Source organism: Haliaeetus albicilla, chromosome 9 (assembly GCF_947461875.1).
Source record: "Haliaeetus albicilla chromosome 9, bHalAlb1.1, whole genome shotgun sequence".
Classification (NCBI taxonomy): Eukaryota; Metazoa; Chordata; class Aves; order Accipitriformes; family Accipitridae; genus Haliaeetus; species Haliaeetus albicilla.
The window spans coordinates 38,467,352-38,489,620 of NC_091491.1; the positions used below are offsets into that span (position 1 = coordinate 38,467,352).

Here is a 22,269-nt window from a genome sequence, read left to right on the forward strand (position 1 = left end):
ACACCACCAATATTTAAGTTAGTAAGTTAGTGTGCTACAAGTGGACAATGATTCACAGGATAATAAAAAACAAAGAGTAACTTCCCAGCTATAAGCTAAATAAACTGATACACTTACGGCAATATTCTTAAAATTTGCCATTTTTAAAGCAAGTGCTACACATGCATTTATTTCAGCAACAGTGTGAACACCTTAAAAAATCAATCTTTTTACCCTGTCACTCAAGCAGTTTTTCCTTGATCAGCATTTTTTTCCTGACAAATGACACACGTTGCAATTAGTCATACTTACACAAGCTATCAACACCCTATGACTTTTTTTCATGCAAATGACTCACCTTGCATTTTTTCTTTGCAGGGTTTTCAGCCCAATAGCTTCTCCCTTGCTTAGAAATACAGCTGTATAAAGATACAACATGGGATGCAGAAATAAATGGGGTTAATTCTTTAAGTGGTACAGCCAGTTGTTCATTTTCTTCCATACTAAAGGCTGAGCTCATCAAAATATTACCAATTTCATCTTCATCCTGGTTAATACCGCTCATTTCTCTCTCCAGCTGTGAAATACAGGCAAGTTCATGGTAGCATTAAGGGTTTGCAATAATCTAAAACACAATCAGGATTTCCTATATGCAAGACCAGTACCTTAAAACAAGGACAAAGCATTTTTGCTCTGATCTGAGGGGAAGGAAAAATATCAGAGTATGTGTATGTGACCACGCTTGCTTACCTGTCAAAAAAAACCCCAAACCCTTAGTATGAATAAAATCACCCAGAAAATCTCCGAAATATTATAGTACAAGTTATATTCTTTTACTACAGTCTGGATTTTTTTAAGTGACCAACAGAATATAGCCTACCATTGTAAGTGAAGGAGGCTCAACCTAAATGGCAGACCCATTCCTATACAGCTTACAGGAACAGCTCCCTCTTTTCTTCTTGCCTCCTTACTCTGTCTTCTGAATTTTCTGCTGTTTAAGCTCCCTGATGGTAGACAAAAACGTTAAGCAACATAATCACATGATTTACATGATTTACTGCCAAATACACAAGTGGTTTTATTTACACATATAAATACCGAATTTATGTCAAGATACATAGAAATCCTACTGTCAGTATCTTCACAGAGCCGTAAGAGCTTTAGCAAATGGACTCATGGTGAGGGAGGGCTGTTGTTCTTGTAGATTTTGCTAAAAATTACCTTTAGAAAACAGGGGACCTGCTGCAGGCAGTGGGAGTTGTACTAAGTTTCAGGGTAATCAGGGCTTAATTTACTGTAATCAAAGCAAGGAAGACTCTGTCCTCCTTAGAAAAGCACCACTGTTAATCACCTTCCAAAAAGTCAAGTTTAGAAATCAGTATTCAAAAATATTACGAAGGCAAGTGTTCTGACATTACAGTTCTTTATTTGTTTTTGAATCCACATCTATACAGGTATTTACAAGGCATGAAAATGGATAACAGCACAAAATACAATTGAGGTATAAGCTAAGAGCACAGTATGTCATGTTTCAATAAATATAATTCAAAATTTGTAAACTAAGTGACCAGATAGATGCATCTTGTTTACTAAAACCATATAAAATATCTGTTAAATCTCACGTGAGGTAGAGGACAGTTTTGTGTGTCATGTAATGCAACCACAGCAACTCTAAAACAGTAAAACTGTACATCATTGGCAAAGTATTAAAAATTGTTGAATGCACTGATCGTTTTTCACAGGATTTTACTATGGTTTCAGAATAGTCATTCAACCTGTTGCCTTGAGCTAACACAGACTCCGTTGTTTTGCAGCTACTTTCTGTAATTTGAGATAATTATACTGGCATGTCAACATCAATAAATATTTTTGAGAGTGAGTACGAAAACGCAGAACAGATTTTGTCAATCACAGAAAGCAACATAATGGCAACAAAATATTTTAGACCAACTTTTTATTATTTCCTAGAATTAGTTTAAATACAGTACAGCTGTGCTTTCCTTTAAGTGAGGTATCTATATTCAAAGAAAAAGAATTCAATTGACATTGTTACATTTAATCGATTTTCAAATAGCAAAATTTTATACCATTTGTTTGCTGTGCTTGATGAAGTGCTTAAAACTCATTTTTCAAGCATTTTCCAACTGAACCACTAACCCTGAAAAAAACAATTTTCTAAGTAATGGAGACACACTACAAAATTGTCGTGCAATTTGTAAGCAGTAACTGCTTTCACAAAAGCTAAAAAATGGATGTCTTTTTGAAATAGAAATATGCAACAAACTTCTACATGCTTTCTGTAATGAAAACTGATGAATACTCACACTACAGACGTAATGAGCAAAAGGAAAATTGAAATTCGCAGCTTTCTGCTGCTTACTATTGACAGCTTAAATAAAATAACAAATATTGCAAGCACAGATTAACAGGTAGGCGTAATTATGTCTTTTGTCAACTTCACGTTATAGAAAACTCTGTTGTGTGGATTAATTACATGAATTAAGTGCAGAAAAAATACAAAGTTGTTATCTTTACTGACAATCAAAATATATACTCTACAAACAAGTGAATTCTAGGAAGCTGACCATGACAGCATTTCAAGGCCAACTTCACGACTAATGCTAGGAAAGTTTTCCAAAAATTTCATAACACATTCTAGCTATCCCCTCCCCCAATATAAAACAAGAATGTATGAATAAAACATTGTGACTTCTAAAATATGGGCCAAGACTTATTTTTTCAGGCCACCAGTAGCTTTATGCTCCCACTCAACTTTTCCTACTTCACTAATTGCATTACGCCTTTACTATATACAAATGATTTTACACCTAAGCTATCAATATATTAAATATAGAATAAAATTAGTTTAAGAATGTGAAACATAACTACATTTATCTAACTACTCAAACTAAACGATATGCTTTACAAAAACTAAGACACAGACTTAGTTAAGTTTGGAGATTTAGTTAAAATCTCTTTCGTCTAGGGATACGTGGCTACACTGCGAACCAGGGTGCCTTCAGACTGCCAAAATTACAAGAGTTTTACTCTCTAAGCTCTTATATTTTCTTGATTAAAGTACACAAAGCATGTGAAAGTTCTCTTTTAAAAAAGCATAGGAGCAAACTAGATACTCACCTTGAATCCCACTTACTTTGTTCCAAAAGGTGCGCTAGGCAACTTTGACCTTGGTCTAGGAGTTTAATAATGAAAGTTTCAAAATTATGGACAATTTTAGGATTTTTTCCTACGGGCTTCACGTCACAACTATCTGGGAAAATGACTTCCTGCCTGAAAGATCAGCAAGCAATAACTGAAGGCAACACAAATAATACATAAAATGAGCATGCTATGACTAAAAGTGAGGACCTAATGACAGAATTAGTTTCTACCATTAAGTGTGCACTTAAGTGAGGGCCCTTAAGTGTGCATTCCAAGTTCCTACATTAGGCTGTAAAATAAACCATCTCATATAACTAGCATAAGGTGGTGAAAAAAGTTCAACATATATTTGTTCTAGAACTTATACAGTATTATTTACAACTTACTAAAAAACTATCTTTCAAAGACTGTGAACACACAAAATCTATGGCACATTTATGTATACATTATTACTTAAAATCAGTATAAAATCAAGTCTACGCATACGAAAATTATTTATGTTATGTAAAGAGCCTGAAAGTAATATTTCAGAATTTTAAGAGGATTACAATAATTTAAAATGCATTCTAACTTTAGAGTAACTAAATGGAATATTTACAAAGCTACTTTTAAAGTCATTTTAATAAATGTTCCATTAGCTTTTTCAGCCAGATGTTTTAAAAAGATTAGGAGGCCTCATCTGCAGCTGGAATTATTAAAAACTTCGTATAGCTGCTTGAGTTCTTGCAACAGTGAAAATATTAGTACAAACTATGGCCACCAGCATTTTAATAGTCTACAGCATAAGCTGGTTAACAGCTGGTTAAGAGATGCTTGAAGTGCTGGTTGAGGCACAGGAACGTGGGCTATACTAGTCCTCCACTGCAATTGCCACCGCTGAAGACCATCCGGTGGCAAAAGGGGAAATTTGAGCAGAAGTCACATAACATAGACAAGACCCAAATGGAAACGGAATATACAGTATTCTAATATAATAATCCCATGAGGATTCCATACATTCAATGGCTAAGCTATAAATACTGCGGTACATTAGTTACTGCAGCTGTATTAACGAGTCTGTATGGCCTTATCTACACTGACAATCCAGCAAGTCTGGTTCAAAACACTGATACTGAAAAGCAACTAGAAACGACACCTTTTGATCCTTTAATAATACCCGGATGAAACTTTCAGTTTCCCAGGACAGTGTTTTCTTACTTGCCCATCTAGCTAATCCAACGCAGGTTCTGTCAATCAAGTGGGACTACTTCAAGCTCCATTCCCTAATAATCACACTTTTACCAACATTCTTGCCTACTCTCCCCATAGCGATGTTTTTGGTGGTTGTCACAATGAAACATTGTGTTTTTAAAGCAAGTGGTGCATACACAACCAGGATCATCTATAGTCAGCACTTTTCCTTCCAAACCATGCTGCGAAGACAGGCTTTTTCCTTTTTGTTTTTTTTTAAAGCAAAAATTTGGAAATGGAGCTGAAGAAGGGAAAAATCTAATCTGGGTCTTCTTTTCGGATCACCACTGACAAAGAAAACTGTTTGATATTTTTTCCTCTAACCTGCTTTAATCATGAGTGTAAATATGACACAGTTCATAACAAAATTGTACACAGTTATAAAAGAGACATCCTATGCCTCCATGACATTTAATTTACCAACCCATTTCTCATTCAGTTTAAAGATATGTGCAATTTTATCTTTCTTTGTGATATTCAATTCTGTTATACCACTTAAAGAGAAACAAAAAAGAACTCGAAAGTTTTCAGTTTTACTAGTTCAGGAAAAAAAAAAAGTAGGCTTTTACTAGTGGTTTCATCAAAAATGATCTGAATTATTAAGAGAATAATAAACCTAAGTACCTCAAAACCAGAAGCTAAAGCACAGGTGAAAATTATGTAGTGAAATACTAGAACTACTAAAATATTCCTAGTCACTGATATAATCAGCTAACATCTGTCAGCTGTATCAAACTTTTTGGAGAGAGTGCAAAAGAGTGTTTCTTCATCCAACTTCGTAGTCATGCGTTTAATCCACTAGGAACCAGACTTCTGAAGTACTCAAGTAAATGTTATATATACATAAAACAGTAATTCTGTACAATTACGCATTTTCAAATGTTATAGCTTAACAAACATGCTGTATTTCTTAATTCATGGTAACATTACCATGCCATTCAAATACAGAGACTATCAAAATGATTTTCAAAGTGCCGTATCTCAGAATTTTATTTTTTAAGTTATTATCGCAATGTCAGTTAAGGCCTGTTCTACTTAATGAAATAAAAATCCACAAGGTGGCAAGAAGCTCGAAGTGTGGAGGCTTAGGGTGTTAAAGAAACTAATTCATAACTTTTAATAAATATTATTTTTCTTGAAAGCATTAGCATCTGAAAAACCAGTTAAGTCAAGCCTTCTCGGTTTCTAGAAGGAAAAGCTCCACCTTTAAGCCTTTTAGTAATGTTTCTTTCATACCTACTATATAGAAGAAAACAAAAGAAAATATGCAAATTTTTAATTTCCAAAGATTCATTGTAATTGTAAATTTTTTAATTTATGAAAAAAACTAATGTTTTCTTCTTCCAGCATGGCAAGCAAATGCTGGCTCTAAAACTCTTTAGATTGATAACAAGTTGTTAAATAGAAAATACTAAAAAGATCAGCTTGACTTCACACAATGAAATTATGGGACAAATTCACGCTGGTAAATCACTTACGACGATCAATCATCTATCATTGTCACAATTTTGAGTATTACCCTACAGATGAAAAGCTGCCTTTACTTTCCCCTGTTCAAGAACACATTATTCTCACTGAAACCCAAACTATTTTGACCTTGAAGAATTCAGAATTTTTTTAATGTACTTTTAAAACTGAATGTGCAATTGAAAGCAAAATAAAGATCACCACATATATTTTAACAGACAATGTTAAAAGGTATAGAGTCCTCAAGACTGCATTAGAAATGGACAGAAACTGGTCACTCTAAATCAAGAGTTTCGTATTTTTCATTGTTTGAGAAAAACACCAGTACAAATAAATGCAGATTTTCATTGGTTAGGAAAATCTAAAAATGTATACCTATCTATTTATTTATATATATGTATATCTTCATCTGGACTTGTCTGGGAAATAGAAATCCATAGAGAATACTTTTTCTTATCACACAGAAATTGCTCACAATTCATTAAAAACCAAAACACCCTGTTTGAAGGACGCAGTCATACTTCCTCCTCCAATTTCTATTTTCCTTTTCCATTTTTTGAAGATTTCAAGATCTGTAGCTTCAATTCCTTTATCATCATCTCTAACTTTTCCCTTGCCTCTCGTTCTTGTCTCAGTTCATCTTGAAGCTCTTGTCTATCTGCCTCTGCATGATCCAATCTCTGTCTCAATTCTGCTAGCTGTAAAATAGAGGAGACAGAGGCAGAGCAAATTTTAGCAAATTTATTTGTAAATGTCTACTATTCATTCCAAGATGCTACTAATGACCACCGTATGCATCAGATAAAAATATTTCTGTTCACCAGTATTTATTAGCTCATCTTCTACAGTTATCAAGAGTTATGCAGTTACCTACTACAACATTAGCAAGTGACATCAATATGCAAACTTGCATAAACATCATACTATACTAAAAAAAATGGGAAAGTCTAATTTTTAAATACATATACATTCTAGTTATATGAGCTGCCACACTAGACCATGTGAGTAATATATATAATCTGTTAGGAAGATTGTGATGAAGTCTGCATCAGATGTTTCACAAATCCCAGAATAAATAGCACTTTTTCATTTCCCAGGTTCATTTCTCTCACCTGACAAAATATTACTTCTTTATTTCAAAGCCTGAATGTATTTCTAGAACAAATAAAACCACCAACACTGTTTTCTGCTACCTTTTAGCATAAATGAAACAGAATTACCAGAAATGAGATTCGGAAAATCTTGAGCATAACTGCCTGTGCATTTATGTGTGTGTTCAAATATAAACATGAGTCCACCCCAATTTTTTGTGAAATATTTTGTGTTTCAAAACAGAAATTAAATAATTTTTTCATCTTTGGAGTACAATAAAACTCAAACGTGCTCGAGTGTCATCAAAACTTATTTACAGTGAGATCTGGAAATGCCTGAAGAAATTTTCAAGTGTGGGAAAGTTACTGTCAAATTGCTTATAGGTATACTACCAGCTGTTGAATCAGGGAGGAGACTGGTAAATAGTTATCTTCTCTACCATTGATTTAAGGGGTTCTCTCTACAAAAAGACCTCACTGAATCTAAAAAAGTCATCTACCTTTATAATGATAGGTATCTATCTGATCTAAATCATCACTAAGCATACATCTCACTGAAAATGAGGAAGACGGCTCATGAGAATGAAAGAAGCAGGAGCATACAGGATCACTGGTGTTCGCCAATTGCTATAAAAAGTACTGGGCAAAGGAACTGCTGTGCTGATTTTAGAGAAACATCACATTCAGTGGACTTTCACCTCCGCTTGTATAACTGGAAATATTTAAAAGGTTCTTCATATAACCAGAAATATTCAAGCAGTTCTTAGACAGCAACAGGCTATTAACACAAGTGTTCTGACTCCACTACTTTAAGTAAACTGTTGCAGTATGATAATGCCCACTGCGTGCATGTTGCAGCACGTACTACATAAGCACGTCTCTGGTTGAGTTTTGATTTCCAGCTCTAAGGAAAGGTTCCAGTACTGGTTATACTGCCCTATTGTGATTGACAAGGTAAAGCAACAATTAAAACAGACAATTCAATAAAGAACTGTCTAAAGGCAGAGAAGACACTTAGTGCATCTTCACACAGGCCTAGAAAGAAGAACAAACATTTAAGCAAGTTGCAAATCCCAAATTACTAATTTTGTTTAATGTACAAAGAGGGTTTCTCCCAGTCCACAGTTCTCAGAGAGAAAGGGCAGCCTGGGCAACTGCTTCAAGAAGACATCGGACTAAGGCTTTTTTTAAAGGTTGTATACACAGCTTGGGAGGTTGTCTGTTGCCAGGACCTCTGTTTAACTCGGGTACTTCTGACAGCTGCTTGGAACCTATGGTCCAAAATCTATCATAAGATGTGATAAATGGAGAAAAAGGTTCAAATTATATGTTGCAAATAGCTCTACCACACAGGTAATAACAGACTAAACTTTCATGCAAGGAACATGTTTAATTTTCAAAGTCTAACTTCAAAAGAAACAATCAACCAATCTCCTTGGGGAACAATCTATGGTTTTCACCCACTAAAGAAAGTGAGCTACACAACCCATATAAAACATGCTATACATGATTATCTTCATAAACTAGAACATGTTGTTACTTGCAGTAATAGGGCTTGTACCAGATGTTTAGTAAATCAGGCCTTAGTCAGAGAGGATTATTTCTGGCAGCAAAGGCTAGGAATCTGTGGAGTGGGATGTCATGAAATTAAATTAATGAGAAGGATTTATGATGCTAGTCTCTGCCCTACTCCCCAAAAATACCAAAACCTGTCTCTCAAGTACTGCCTGTTTCTTAGTTTGAGACAGTAAGAACAGGAAATATATACAGCTATGATCAAATGACCACAAAGGTTTACTAAGCCAAAGTTTTAGATTTTGTTTACTTTAAAAAAAAAACCACAAAGACTAGTTTTCTGTGACACAGTACAAAATACATCACTACACATTTAATCATAACTGCAGCTGATTTTGAAAAGGGGCATTCCAAGGCTCTCTGTGGCATTAACTATATTTTTCCCATTGGAATGACATAAGTAACTTCCAACATAATGAAGCAATAGTAAAAGTTAAAAGGAAAGCGAAAGAAAAAAAAAAATCTCCATAGGTTTTGACATATGAACCCTGGAGGCAGGAATGAGAGACAAAAATATGATTTTCATTTCCAAGAGAATTCTTGACCAAATGCTTTGACAGAGCACAGAAGGGGGCTCATCAGATAGTGCAGAAGGTTCCACCACCAAGGAACAGGAAGAGCAGCAAGGTATGCTACTAATCTGACAAAAAGGTGGTTGAGAGGTTTGGATTTTATTTTTTTAACATAAAAAGGAAGAAAAAGAGGAATACCTTATTTCTGTAACTAAACCAAGAATGTTTTCATTCTCTAACATGGGCAAGCCTATATGCATTAAAAACACCATTTGTTTTAAATGAGGACGTAACAGACCTTATGTTTAAGACTACAATTTCATCAATAACATCATATGTTTCTGTAAGCTGCACTCTACCTCAGTTTCAACCAAGGAACAGGGAAATAAATATTGCTGTTACTGTGACCTATTTTGGTATTCGTCTATGGTATCAGAACACATGTAAAAGATGAAACCTTAAGGTGGCTGAGCAATAGCTTCACAATTTCCTGATACACTAAATACGGTTTGGTTTGAAACGAACTTTCCCTTCTCACCTGTGCTGCATATTCAGCTTCTTTGTCTTTTTCTAAATTGGAGTCACAGCTACACTTTTGCTTCATCACTTGGTCCAGTTTCTTCTCCAAGTCTCTCTGCTCAAAATAAAATTCTTCCATTCTTTGAGCGTGCTCTGTCTGCAAACATTCAAGTTCTTTTTGTAAATTCTGCTGTTCTTCAGTTAGTTCCTTCATAGCTTTAGAGTTGCTTAACATTTCCACTTCCTGTCAAGAAAAATCAGGATCACATACACCTTGGTTCTAAGACCAGAAAAGTAAAAAACTGAATTTAAGTGTGTATCTGGAAACAATGAGGCCAAACAGAGCACATTTCTCTACTGATAACAATAGCCTGATAATGGTATTAATCTACTTATCAATGACAGCCTGGAATTCTGTAGCAAGCATTTCATTTTTTAAGAAATTATTTGTACTTCCAAGTACACTGAGCTTCCAGAAACAGATTCACAACTCCCAGCAGTGAACCTCAGAAAGCAGCAGCACTGATTTACTAAAACATACTTTGAAGATGTAAGAAGTGCATCATGAGAAAACAGAATAAAAGTGTTTGATCTCTTTTTCCACTAGCATTTTGTTATTTTTTTGAAGCCTTAATTTTTTTTTAAACTTATTTACAAGCTTTACCTCCAACAGTAGAACAACTTAAAAGCAGCAGCTCTAGGGCCCTATCTGAGCTCACAGATTCTGAGCTTAACGTTAAATAAACTAAACTAAATGAAAATATTACATCTGATCTACTAATGTAAGAAGGAAAGACAGTATTTACCTTAATTCAGAAAACAGAAATGAGGCAAAATCACAAGTGAACACCAGCTTTTAATGTCATCCATTATTAAGAAAGCCTAATAAAATCCCCCTAAAAACAAGGGCTTATCAAATAGAAAAAGGGAGGTGGTATTCTTTTTTATACAGGGCAGTGATAAGACCACTCCTAGAACACTGATGTCTGCATCTTTAAAATCCTGAAAACTGAGAAATTTTAGAGGACTTAAACTCTATTTGCCAAAATACTTAAATGTTTGGAAAACATTTTAAAGTGAAAGAAGTAGTTTTCATTTGGATAAAAAAAGAAGGAGCTGCTTGAACACAGTAGTTGCAAACTGAAAAGACACCAATTATTAATGGACTCCAAGCTAATGAGCATAAGGGATATTCAATATTTGGTGTCTGGATTCAAGCTGGGGGAAAAACTATCTGTGTGTTTTGGTGTTTCTAAATTAATGTAGTCTGTGACATTGATTCTAGAACCAACAAGCTAACATCAGTTTTCTGATGTCAAAAGTGAAATGCACTCAGATTGGCACTGTACCATTTGAAGCTGCTGTTTCCTTCGCAAAATAGTATTTAGTTTTTCTTGCTGTTTGATGTAGGTTTTCATTACTTCTTCCATGATCCTTCCCTTGTCATCTTCACAACTGATGTCTTTCATGAGAGTGGGGGACAAGGTTCGCACATCATCACCTACTTCAACACGGCTAGAGTCTCTAGTGATTTTGGAAGAAACACGTTCACTTTTTCCACCTCTTGCAGAACGAGTTGACACAGGTGGATCTATAGAGAAAAGAAGAACACAGCATAATAATCACAGAAAATTAAACTTCCAGAGGTGAAAAAAAATGCAAAGAAAACTGAAGATTATAAAAAGGTCAAAAGAATTTTTGGAAATCTGAAGTGACATCACAAAATACTAGCTTGGTGTTGAGCTTTCCAAAATTATATGGTATAAAAATTGAAAAGACTTCAATGTAATTTTCACTACTCACCTAAACGTTTATGGTGCTCCACGCCAGTTTTCAAGTCAATTTTTTCCTGTTCTTCAAGAGAAAGCTCTGGATAGGAGGCAGCTTTTTTGTGTTTTCCACTACTGAGCTTCTTCTCCAGCTGTCCAGGTGACGATTTAATTACTTCTGAAGCTCTGACTGTTGTTTTTGCAACATCTTTATATTGTGATGCAAGAGATACATTTGGGGCAACCACTTTATCACACATATAAAGGTAGTAACTGAAACAGTAGAACAGTAAAATTAAGAATGAAAGCTAAGGCATAATAAATGATGACTGGTAGAGAGCAGTAAGTTTAATTTAACTTGATTTCAAACTGTAAAAACTTCAATGAAAAATAAGCATGCCCTTTTTAAATTTTTCCTATACAAATGGAAATCCTAATGATCCACTTTATCTTTACTGAGTAGATTATCTAGATAAAGTTTTGAGGCTATCAAACAAGAGGATTTTCCAAACATGGCTGATTAAAAAAAAATCATATAGAAAATCATATGAAGTCTTCATTTAAATACAGAGCGGAATTAGAATGCCACTGTACCCAGACTCTCTAGCATTTTCATAATCCTTATATTAGCAATGGAGGATGGGGGAAGTGATCAGTGTAGCGGGAATGAGCATATCACTTTAAATAGCAAAGGTGTGTACTGACAGCACTGGGGCATGCCTGAGAAGAATGCTGGACCTTCCTTCCCACATATATTGAGCAACCCATTTGGATTTTCACAGCTCCTGGACCCCTGGGAGCATCCTTCTGTACTGACCTAACCTAGCCACTCAGCTTTTGTCTAGTACAGGAGGAAAAGAGTGCGAAATGTGTTAAGGTCAGTGCCAAGATAATCAGTGTCACGATGCTGCAGTTAACATTGCTGTCTTCAACTCTTTCCTTTCTCCGAGTTCTGAAGGAAGGCACCGATAGAAACAGCAAACTGAGGGACCATCACAGAGGTTCCACCATTCATGTGTTTGTGTGGGAACTAGTCTGATGTGCATGTGTTCCTTCGATGCATGCTGCTAGTCAAGAGAGTTTGATGTCACCCATATATGGTAAATGCATACTCACAGGGGGATAAGAGTAAGAGGGACGTCAAGAAAAACCATTTCCCTCTGATGCAGACAACAAACTTTGTACTATGTTAAGGAAATGCACTTGGTTTCTAAAACCAGGAAACTTATCAACAGACAATTCAGTTGTAGCCATTGTTCCAGTGTGGAAGAAAGCCTTCAAACACCTTTTACAAGCCTTTTTTGAAAGGAAATTAAGTTGCACTCATGGTAAACAGGGCCTATGCAGCTTTCCACACGCATGCATTGCATTATAATATGAAAGATTAAAAATCACCTTCTATCATTCCTACTCTGAAAAGGGAAATTGTAATTACATTTCAATTGTATTGCCTACTGAAGAACACTCACAGATCACAGCTTGAGTCTTGTACCAAAAACCACTCATGAGCAGGTCATTAATATTTACACTAAGGAATGCATAAAAAGTTAGGGTTCAATTATTCCCTCCGAGTTTTCCTAACAGTTCAGGTTGCAAGTACATTTTTCTCAGTTTGAATTATCTTTAAATAGCCAGAAGTATTTAAATACTTGTGCATACAGTGCTTACAGTTCTACACAGGAAATTCAGTTACCTGGGATGGAAAAAGGAGGGTGGCTGAGGATCAGTTTCTGCTTCTTGCTTTATAACTGGATACCACTGCGATAATTCCAGGCTCTGCTGTGAATCTGCCTAAAGAAAAGAAGATAAATAGGCAATTGGAAGATGAGTACATGTTATTTACATTTTCATCAACGCTCCTCAGTGGAATGGCATTTACACCATTAATACATATACACCAGGGAAACTGGGGTACTGGAAAACGGAGTGTCTTTGGCAGAGATGCAGGGTGATGCAAGCCACAGGAGTTTCTTTGATCTCCAATTTCCCATTATGGGCAACGTAGCAATGAAATTTAAAGAAAATCTCTTTACAAACCTATATAAAAGCTCTGCTGAGTTCCCAGAACTCTGCCAGAGGCATGTTAAAAATGTTTTGGAGAAACAGCAGAAACTAGGATTCACCAAGGGTTGTAGAAGCCTTTTGCAATAAAGTATCCACATCAGAGTAAGCACCTGCCAGATACTTTATTACAAAATAAAACCTGTGAATAAAATGTTCCAGAGACGTGTTCCAGAGACAGAACTTTCTTCAGTTGTCACGAATTTTTATTATAGAAGCGGGCAAAGCTGCTGCAGTAACATGACAACTCCACTCCCTCTGCAGTAACAAACAAAATGAATTCAGGTGCATCAGAATATATAATCTTAAAAAACTTCTGTGCATTTTGTATTTGGATAGCAATTCTTGTTCTGTCTCAAGAAATATTGTTTGAATTACTCTTTAGTCAAATTTACTGGTGATACTTTGTGCTCCACTGCAAAGTTACTATTAATTTCAAGTGAAAGATGTCTCACCATATATTTAAACAAGACTCACAGCTAAGAAATTGGTTCTTAATTTCATTGTATTAAAATAGCCTTGGGAAGCGGGTTTTTGGGTAAGGTGTGGTTGATTGACCCCAGCCAGCACTCAAGCACCCACGCAGCCGCTCTCTCACCACCACCCCCAGGGAGATGGGGACAAAAGCAAGAAAGCTCCTGGGTCAAGATAAAGACAGTTTCATAGGTGAAGGAAAGAAAAAAAAACAAGAGAAGCAAAGGGTATCGCTCGCCACCTCCCATGGGCATGCTGATGCCCAGCCAGTCTCCCAACAATGTCCACCTTGGATGCCAAAACCCCCTTTCTTCTCCTTCTATCCCAGTTTTTATTGCTGAGCATGACACTATAAAGTACAGAGTATCTCTTTGGCCCCTGCCAGTCTCTTGCCCACCCCCAGCCTACTTGCTGCAGGGGCCAAGCACAAAACAGAAAGCCTTGATGCTGCCCAAGCGCTGTTCAGCAGCCACCAGAACATTGGTGTGTTACCAACACTGTTTTAGCCACAAATCCAAAGCACAGCACCATACGGGCTGCTATGAAGAAAGTTAATGCCATTCCAGCCAGACCCAGTACCTTTGGAAAGTTGATCAATTGATAAAAAAGCCTATAAAGCTAAAAAAAAAAAAAAACAAAACCAAAAAAAACCAAAAACTAAACCTACTGTACCAAAAGCTTCACCTAGCATTCTAACATCTTCACAATTTCTTGTGTACAAGATACATTATCAGAAAAGTTTATATTTACACACCCTGAAATAAACTGTCACAGAACTTCATCTCTGGCAGTCAAGAGAGTACCCAATTACACAGGTGTGGCTTGCACCAAGGTCTGCAGAATCAAATGCCACTTGACCATGAGAGAGACCAAAGCCCATCTACAATATTCTGGTCAAAACTTCCAACCCACTAAATTTGGCTCTAGCAATGAAACTGAAATTTAACTCCACCCCTGCAGTTCCTCAAATGAGTTCCAACGCAGACTGAAAGGAGGGAGGGCACAAGTAAGCTAAGCTCCAGAATAGTACATTCATAATCAAGCCTCTAAATAATAAAGATTTGAATACAGCAAATAATCTCTAGAAAAATGGCTTCATCCTGACATTTGTCAAGTTTTTTCTACTTACTTTGATCATTCTAATAGTTTAAATAATGTACATGTATTCTACTTATACTACAGGTAGTATACAGTAATCTGATTTTAACTTCTGAATCACATCTTGTCCATGTTTTAGGACTTACATTTTAACATGTTGTCCTGGTTTTGGCTGGGATAGAGTTAATTGTCTTCCTAGTAGCTGGTACAGTGCTATGTTTTGGATTCAGTACGAGAAGAATGTTGATAACACACTGATGTTTTCAGTTGTTGCTGAGGAGTGTTTATACTAAGTCAAGGATTTTTCAGCTTCTCATGCCCAGCCAGCAGGAAGGCTGGAGGGGCACAAGAATTTGGGAGGGGGCACAGCCAGGACAGCTGACCCAAACTGGCCAAAGGGCTACTGCATACCCCTTTGAGTCTAGTATATAAACTGGGGGGAGTGGGGCGGGGGGATGGCTGCTTGGGAATTAACTGGGCATCAGTCGGTGGGTGAGCCCAGTGAGCATCACTTGTACATTCCAATCCTTTTATTATTATTGTTTGAGTTGTATTGCAAGAGTTTCTTCTTTTCTGTTTTATTAAACCGTTCTTATCTCAACCCACAAGCTTTACTTTTTTTCTGATTCTCTCCCCCATCCCACTGGGTGGGGGGGAAGTGAGCGAGCAGCTGTGTGGTGCTTAGCTGCTGGCTGGGGTTAAACCACAACCCATGTTTATATATTTACATATGAAATTATCTATCAGGTAATCTCTATTTTCAAGTTATTAGGTCAGATTTTTACGTTCCCACCTATTTCAAATGGAAACTGAATTTATCGTCTAACCATTAGTGTGTATTTTGGAAACGAATTTCTTAACATTCAAATTTTTACTTAAGAAAGCAAAGGTAACCATAAATAAAGATGAAGTCTTTTGCTAACATGATTCTTCCCAATTCATCCAGATTAATAAAATAGAGATAAAGCATCTACTTCAATATATACCTGCACATTTCATTACCTAACAATCTGTTTAGATGCTTCTAAATAATTCCGTAAACACAATATATCCAAGTTGAATTGAATGACTTCTGCCTGAACTGTTTGAAAGGGCTACATCAAAAATGTCTTATTTTTCTTCTAAGCTAGTTGTACAAAGCTGTTCTTTAAGGAGAAAAAAAAAAAAAAAGATAAGTAGTGGTTTCAGCCTAATCATTAAGCGAGTAGTTTTAGCAGAGATGGGATTTATAAAAATACTCAGAAGAAATATTAACTCTCCACATTGCGAGCTTTTCCCCACACACAGTCACCAGCTTAAGGAATTGGTCTGAGAAGCAAGACAAAGTTTTAGTGCAGAGCAATTATCAGAAACTGTCGCAGTTTCAAAGGGAATGAGGATCTGACAGTGCAGAGATCAGCAGGGGCTTAGCGACAGCTGTTCCATGAAGAGCAGGTGGATGTTACACTGCAGTCTAGAACTCAACAGAAAATGAGAAACTCGGTGACAATCAAACATACAGCTTACAGGTTTCTTATTAGCACAAAGAACAGAAAGGAATTAACTTTGAGAGTACATTGTCTGCTCTTAAAATATTGAAAGCAAAAGCGTATTTGCACTGTGAGGTGAATAAACTCACAAGTGAAATGCTAAGGAGAAAGGCAAGGCACGGGATCTAGGATGCTCCAAAGAACATAGGACTTAATTAATAATTTATTATTACTGGATGGACAAAGACCATCCTTTCCATTCTTCCGGGGCCCTCCAAGATAACCTCAAAGATGCGTCGGCACTTCTGAGGACTGACTCAGCAAAGATGGTAAGAAGGTGACAGAATAGCAAATGGAACATCCTGCAAATAAATTTCCCTAGGAGTGTAAGAAAAGGCAGTATCTACACGTTGTATCTCATACCTCTCTCACACCACAGAAATGAGGGAAAGACTGAAGCAGCCCAAGCTTTGCCAGGACAAGAAAATGCAGGCTGTGCTCCAACACTCCCCTGATAAAACTCTTCTAATCTTGTGTATTTCCAGACGAATATCCATGAGACAAAAAACCAACCCTCCCCCACCATTTTCTTTGTTTAAGTTTTCACAGTTTCTCTCTCATTCTGATTTCATATGCTGCTTTGTAAGAAAGAACTATACAGGTCTGCAACGGAAGACTCCAGGGAAGTTTTTGTATTTCATGTGCACCGGTCCAGTCCGAATTACTGTTACTGCTAATTTAAGCTGGTTTTTTAATCTGTACACATGAAACCGAAAGATCTCGTGGTCTGAAATCTGCTACTGTGAAAAGGGAAGCAGTATTACAGGTATGAATATGGAAGACTATTTCCACTGATGCATCCACCATACTATAGTTTACGACCTACCCTGGCATTGCAAGGATAAAGACTGCCATGTCTTTATGAGATGAAAAGCAAAGCTTCCTTGCTATGAACTTACCTGCATCTTCAACTAATTCAGCACATGGAAGCACGCCATATTGCAGACTTTCATGAAAATTTTCTGCTAAAATCCCTTAGTGTAGGCTGGCACAACTGTAAAAATACCTGTTACTACAGTAAGCCTTTCTGCAATACTAACTTTTCAGAAGTTTATGCTGAAAAGGCGTCAACTTACAGCATACCTTCTCGGGCTCAACCATCTGGACTGCTCTTGCTGCTATTTTGAAATCCACCACAAAACATCTAACAGGCAAAATGGATATATAATCAAACCAGTAGCTATCAAACAGACATATAAATGCCAAATGCACTGAAAAGAAACATAGAGGTGGGGCAGGAACCATTCAAAAACTGCGTAAGTTTAAATTATACCCCCAAAATTGTACATTCTATGAATGAAAACATCTATGATGTTCAGTATTTATCTAATGCTTGTCTTATTATTTAAAGTAGAAGGTCTCTAGGGGAAAAATAAGCTCTGTATTTTGGAACCACAGTACAGACTTGCAGCAGTATTTTAGGAAAAAATACGACATCTATTATTAACCATTGTCAAGATACCAGCCCACAGCTCATTACTTGGGCTGCTTAAAACCCCCTCTTTTTGGCATATTTCTCTATACAACTAGTTTAAACAGAAAGCTATTGCTGAACAACCAGACTTTGGGCTTCTAAACAGCGACTTATCAATGCACCATTACCCTACATGCAAAGTCATGAGATGGGTGGTTAGCAAGCCAGGTCACCATACACCGCACGTGTGTGTGCTGGAGTAAAAATAACAAATGAAGAATTAATTTGTAATACTTGATTTTCAAGCTCCTTTCTGCTTTGCTCAGCTGCTGCAACAGACACCGCATCAAACACACTTAAAGGTCAAACGGGAGAATGAAAATTCCCACAACAGCTCTGAATTTTACAGAGACTGCATACTTCAGAAGAGAACAAGAACCAACAAAGCCAAACCAGCTCAAATGAAGTTACTTACAGCCCAAAGAGGAAAGAAATTACCGCACCTTTTAATGAGAAATGTATTTCCATGGTGAAGCTCTCTCACAAATTTAACTTAGGCTTGATTTGACAAGCATTCTCATTTACAAAAGGCAAGCAACGCACTTCCAAAACAAGTATTTACGTGTGAGCAGAAAGAGATTTGGGAGTTTTACAAGAGTAGGTGAACTTACTTTGGACCGAGTTCTTTTCTGATTTTTCTCGCTAAATTTCTCCTTCATTTCCTCCAAGAGATGCTTCAGTTCCCGCTCCTCCGACGTTCCTAAGTATTTTTGGTTAATATGCAGGTAGCAGTGCCACTTGGCTGATTCAAATCCCCAGTGGCAGGTCCTCTTGTCTGGGGATCTGTGTGAATGCATCACAAACGTCTGGGGTGAGAACATCCCGTAGCACTCCAGACACTGGATACATGGGTCATCCGGCGCAAGGTAGAACTGAGGTGCAAACAACCCCTGGCACTTGCCCAGGCATTCATGCTCTACTTCAAAGGCACTGCCAGTCTCTTTCAACTGGGCCAAGGTGTTCTTACCAGGGAGAAAACTGTCATTTTGTGGAAAAGTGCGAGGACGTAGTAAAGCATTGCATAGTCTCTGAGCATCAGTCAGCGTTATTAGCCCACAGGACGGAGCATTAAATGGAAGAATTCCCAAAACCTTCAGAATATGAAGCTGGTCGGAAGTGCACCTCGAGCAGTATATATACAGTTCGTCACACACTGTATTGATCTGTTGCAATGAAAAGTCTCGGAGAACTGAATTCAACACTTGAGGCAGGCAAAGTCTTTTTTCTCCTCCGACTTTAAAACAAGAGATAGACTCCCCCTCCAGTATAGTCTGGGTGAGTTCCGTGGAGCTGTCCGGCGGAATGAGCAGCGGACCAGAAAGTATTTGCGGCGATGGAAGAGGCAAGAAGACAGTGGGCGACATGCTTTCCTGGGAATAACGAGCTGAAAAAGCTGCCGGTCCACCCAGTGAACTCTGGCTGCTCAGGTGGAACTGTGCCAAGGTGTGTTTCAAACCTGGATTTAAATTCAAAGGCTCAGATAGCGGCGTACTGTTTGGCTTGGCGGTTTCCCCATCAGCCTCCACAGGAGTTTCATCATATTCATCCAAGTTTTCCTTCTTTATTGTTGGCAATTTATTTATTACAACTCGTACTTTGCTATTTACATGCACTTCTGTCATTGCTTTTTTTAATGGAGGACTCCCATCCTCTTGGATCCCAGTCCTTTTTTGGTCTGAAACTAGACCTAGAGGGAAGTTTATGTGTGGGCTTTCCATTGCTAAACACCAGAACTTCAATTAAGTCAGTCTTGAATATGCATTTTCCTGCTTGTTCATACAAAAAACAATTTCAAGTGATCTTGATTACCTCGGGTACACCAAGTTTTGCACTCCTTCCAGTAAAATGTTACTTCTTCAGCCTCCAACAGTAAAAACCGTAACCCATTTTGCATGTAATACCATGAAATTAATAATGGAGAGGTTAACTATAAAAGAAAAATTTATGTATTTGTTCAGTTTTCTAATCTAAAAACCCCACTGCATATGCATACAAAAGGCTTTTCTTCATACCCTACCCATTATTTTACGCAGTAGTCTTGTACAGAAATTTAGTAAAAAATGATGCGTTGATGCGAGAGTGTCCATCCTTGATCATTCTCTTCCTTTAAAAAATATACCGCCTTTTCAAATAAGTGTCTATTTAAGTATTAAAACAGAAAAACGGTCTCCGTTTGAAGAACACTGATCTTAATGCAACTGATCCAAAACATAAGTTTAAGTTGCACGGAAATTTTACTCGGCGCTTTCAGTTCTTGGAGATCAAACAGAATCTTAAGGGCTCGCTTTATTGTGCTGCCAACTTCATGATTTCACCACCACCACGAGAGTTACTATGGCAGTTCACAAATAAATCCCCAAACTAAAGGCTAATCCAGATCGCCGGCAAAACCTAAACGTCCCTAGAGAGTCACCTTTCGCACAGATGTCACTGGTGCGTGTCAGAATTTTCCCACCCCGAGTTATTAGTAATAGAGGTAAGGTCCAGGCCATCGGCTAAATTCATGTCTCGGGCTAACACAGAGTTCTGTCAGTCTTTCCAGATAACCTGCGAAAAGAGGAAGAGGTCAGTCGCAAGCAACCCCGAAAGGCGAGTTCGCTACGTTTGATACGTTTCCCAATTAATCACCAAACACCAGCCCGCCGAGAGCTTTCCTTTAAAACCGTAAGCCCCATTACAAGCCCTGGCAGATGGGCGAAGCTGGCAGCAGCAGCAGACAACTCCCGAAGCGCCGCATCCACCGCCCCGCCGAGCGGCGGGCAGGCTGGCGGCGGCGGGGGGGGGGGGGGGCAGGCCGGCACCGGAGCGGCTCTCCCGCAAGGACGGGGTCGCCGGAGAGCCGAGGGCCGCCCTCCATCCCCTCCGCCCGGGAACCGGCCCCTCGCCCCGCCGCCCCTTCCCGGAAGGGCCCGGGACGCCGCAACCCGCCGCTCCAGCACCCTCCTTCCCTCACCGTGACTCACCTCAGCCCCGCCGGCACCGCTGCGGGCACGGCTCACCCCGCCGCCGGTCTCGCCCCCCCGCCCTGCCCGGCTCCCCGGGGGCGCAGCCCGCCCCACGCCGCCGTACCCGCTCCCTCCCCGGCCCCCTCTCCCCGCCGCCCCCGCCCTACGCACCCCCCTTCCCCCAGCCCGCCGCCGCCGCTCCCTCCCGCCGGGGACGGCGCGCCCCTCCCCCCCCCCGGCTCAGCCCCATCCCCCCTCAGGCGCTCCCGCCCCTCCCCCACCGCGGGGCCGCCCGCGCTCCCTCCCCCACAAGCCCCCCCCCCCCCTCCGCTCCTCACCCGCCGCGGCGGGGGCTCCGGCAGCCCGGGGAGCGGAACAGACGCCGCGCACGCACCGCCCACCCGTGACCTCACTGCGGAGACGGCGGCGGCGGCGGAGACGGCGGCGACGACGGACGACGGCGACGGCGGCGGCGCGCGGGCACGAACCCGCCGGCGGCGCGCGCCGCCCCCTCCCGCCGCCGCCGCCGCCGCCGCAGCCCCGCCCACTGTCTGGGGCAGCGGCGGGGGCCGGCCGCCCCTCCCCCGCCCCCCCCCCCCCCCCGTCGTCGTCGCCTCAGCGCTGGGAAACACAGAAATACGCACACACCCCGCCGCCGACAGGAAAAAATAAAATAAAAATAAAATAAAGGTGTTATTTCTGCCGCCTGCCCTCGGCCCACCCGGGTCAGAGCCAGCCCCGGGCCGCCCTGTCGCCGTTCCCCGTGGTTAGAGACCGAGAGGGGCGTGCGGGGCCGGGAGAGGCGGCCCCGCAGCGGCGGGGAGCGCCCGGGCGGCGCCGCTGCTGGGGCCGGGGAGGCGGTGGAGGGCGGGGTGGGGGGGAGAGCAGCCATGGCAGAAGGGGAGAAGGAGCCAAGCGGGAGCGCAGGCAGCAGCCAGGGCGGGAGAGGAGGGAGCAGGCCCCGACCGTGACAGGGAGCTGTCAGGCGTAACCCTCCCCTGAGGCGCGGCGGCCGGCAGCGAGCGTCCCTCATCAGCGAGGGTCCCTCAGTGACCCTCCCTCAGCCGGGAGACCTCAGCGACTGTCCCCTCAGCAAGGAGATCTCAGCCAGGGTTCCTCAAGTGACTGTCCCTCGGCGAGGGTCCCTCAGCAAGGAGATCTCAGCCAGGGTTCCTCAAGTGACTGTCCCTCGGCGAGGGTCCCTCAGCAAGGAGATCTCAGCCAGGGTTCCTCAAGTGACTGTCCCTCAGCGAGGGTCCCTCAGTGAGTGTCTCCCAGCATGGGGCCCCACGCAGGGTGGGCTCAGCTCTGAGACCCCACTACTGGGGGACGGGGAGATGCAGGTGAGGGGGATGGTGTCAGTCCCCCAAGTAGTTTCATGGAC

General features: G+C 40.0%; 1 protein-coding gene across 4 annotated transcripts; it reads right to left on the reverse strand.

The window, feature by feature from the left end:
• Positions 1-1,385: 1,385 nt before the first annotated feature.
• SKIL (SKI like proto-oncogene) lies at positions 1,386-21,414 on the reverse strand. 4 transcript variants are annotated; one of them, XM_069792744.1, is made up of 7 exons: positions 21,224-21,414; positions 18,552-20,487; positions 12,998-13,095; positions 11,345-11,577; positions 10,885-11,126; positions 9,555-9,779; positions 1,386-6,536 (listed from the first exon to the last, which is right to left on the reverse strand). In XM_069792744.1, the coding sequence occupies exons 2-7, from the start codon at positions 19,656-19,658 to the stop codon at positions 6,375-6,377; spliced, it is 2,067 nt and encodes a 688-aa protein (XP_069648845.1). In that variant the 5' UTR covers positions 19,659-20,487; positions 21,224-21,414; the 3' UTR covers positions 1,386-6,374. The 4 variants fall into 4 exon arrangements, with proteins under 4 accessions (XP_069648845.1, XP_069648844.1, XP_069648842.1 ...); XM_069792743.1 differs by having other exon boundaries at positions 11,339-11,577; positions 21,280-21,410; XM_069792741.1 differs by having other exon boundaries at positions 11,339-11,577; positions 21,224-21,410.
• Positions 21,415-22,269: the final 855 nt, after the last annotated feature.

Coding starts and splice junctions, on each gene's coding strand:
- SKIL (XM_069792743.1), bottom strand. CDS start 19,658: ATGGAAAGCCCACACATAAACTTCCCTCTAGGTCTAGTTTCAGACCAA. Junction 11,578..12,997: donor CCCTCCTTTTTCCATCCCAG/GTAACTGAATTT, acceptor CTACTGTTTCAG/TTACTACCTTTATATGTGTG. Junction 9,780..10,884: donor GGAAACAGCAGCTTCAAATG/GTACAGTGCCAA, acceptor TTTTCTTGACAG/GAAGTGGAAATGTTAAGCAA.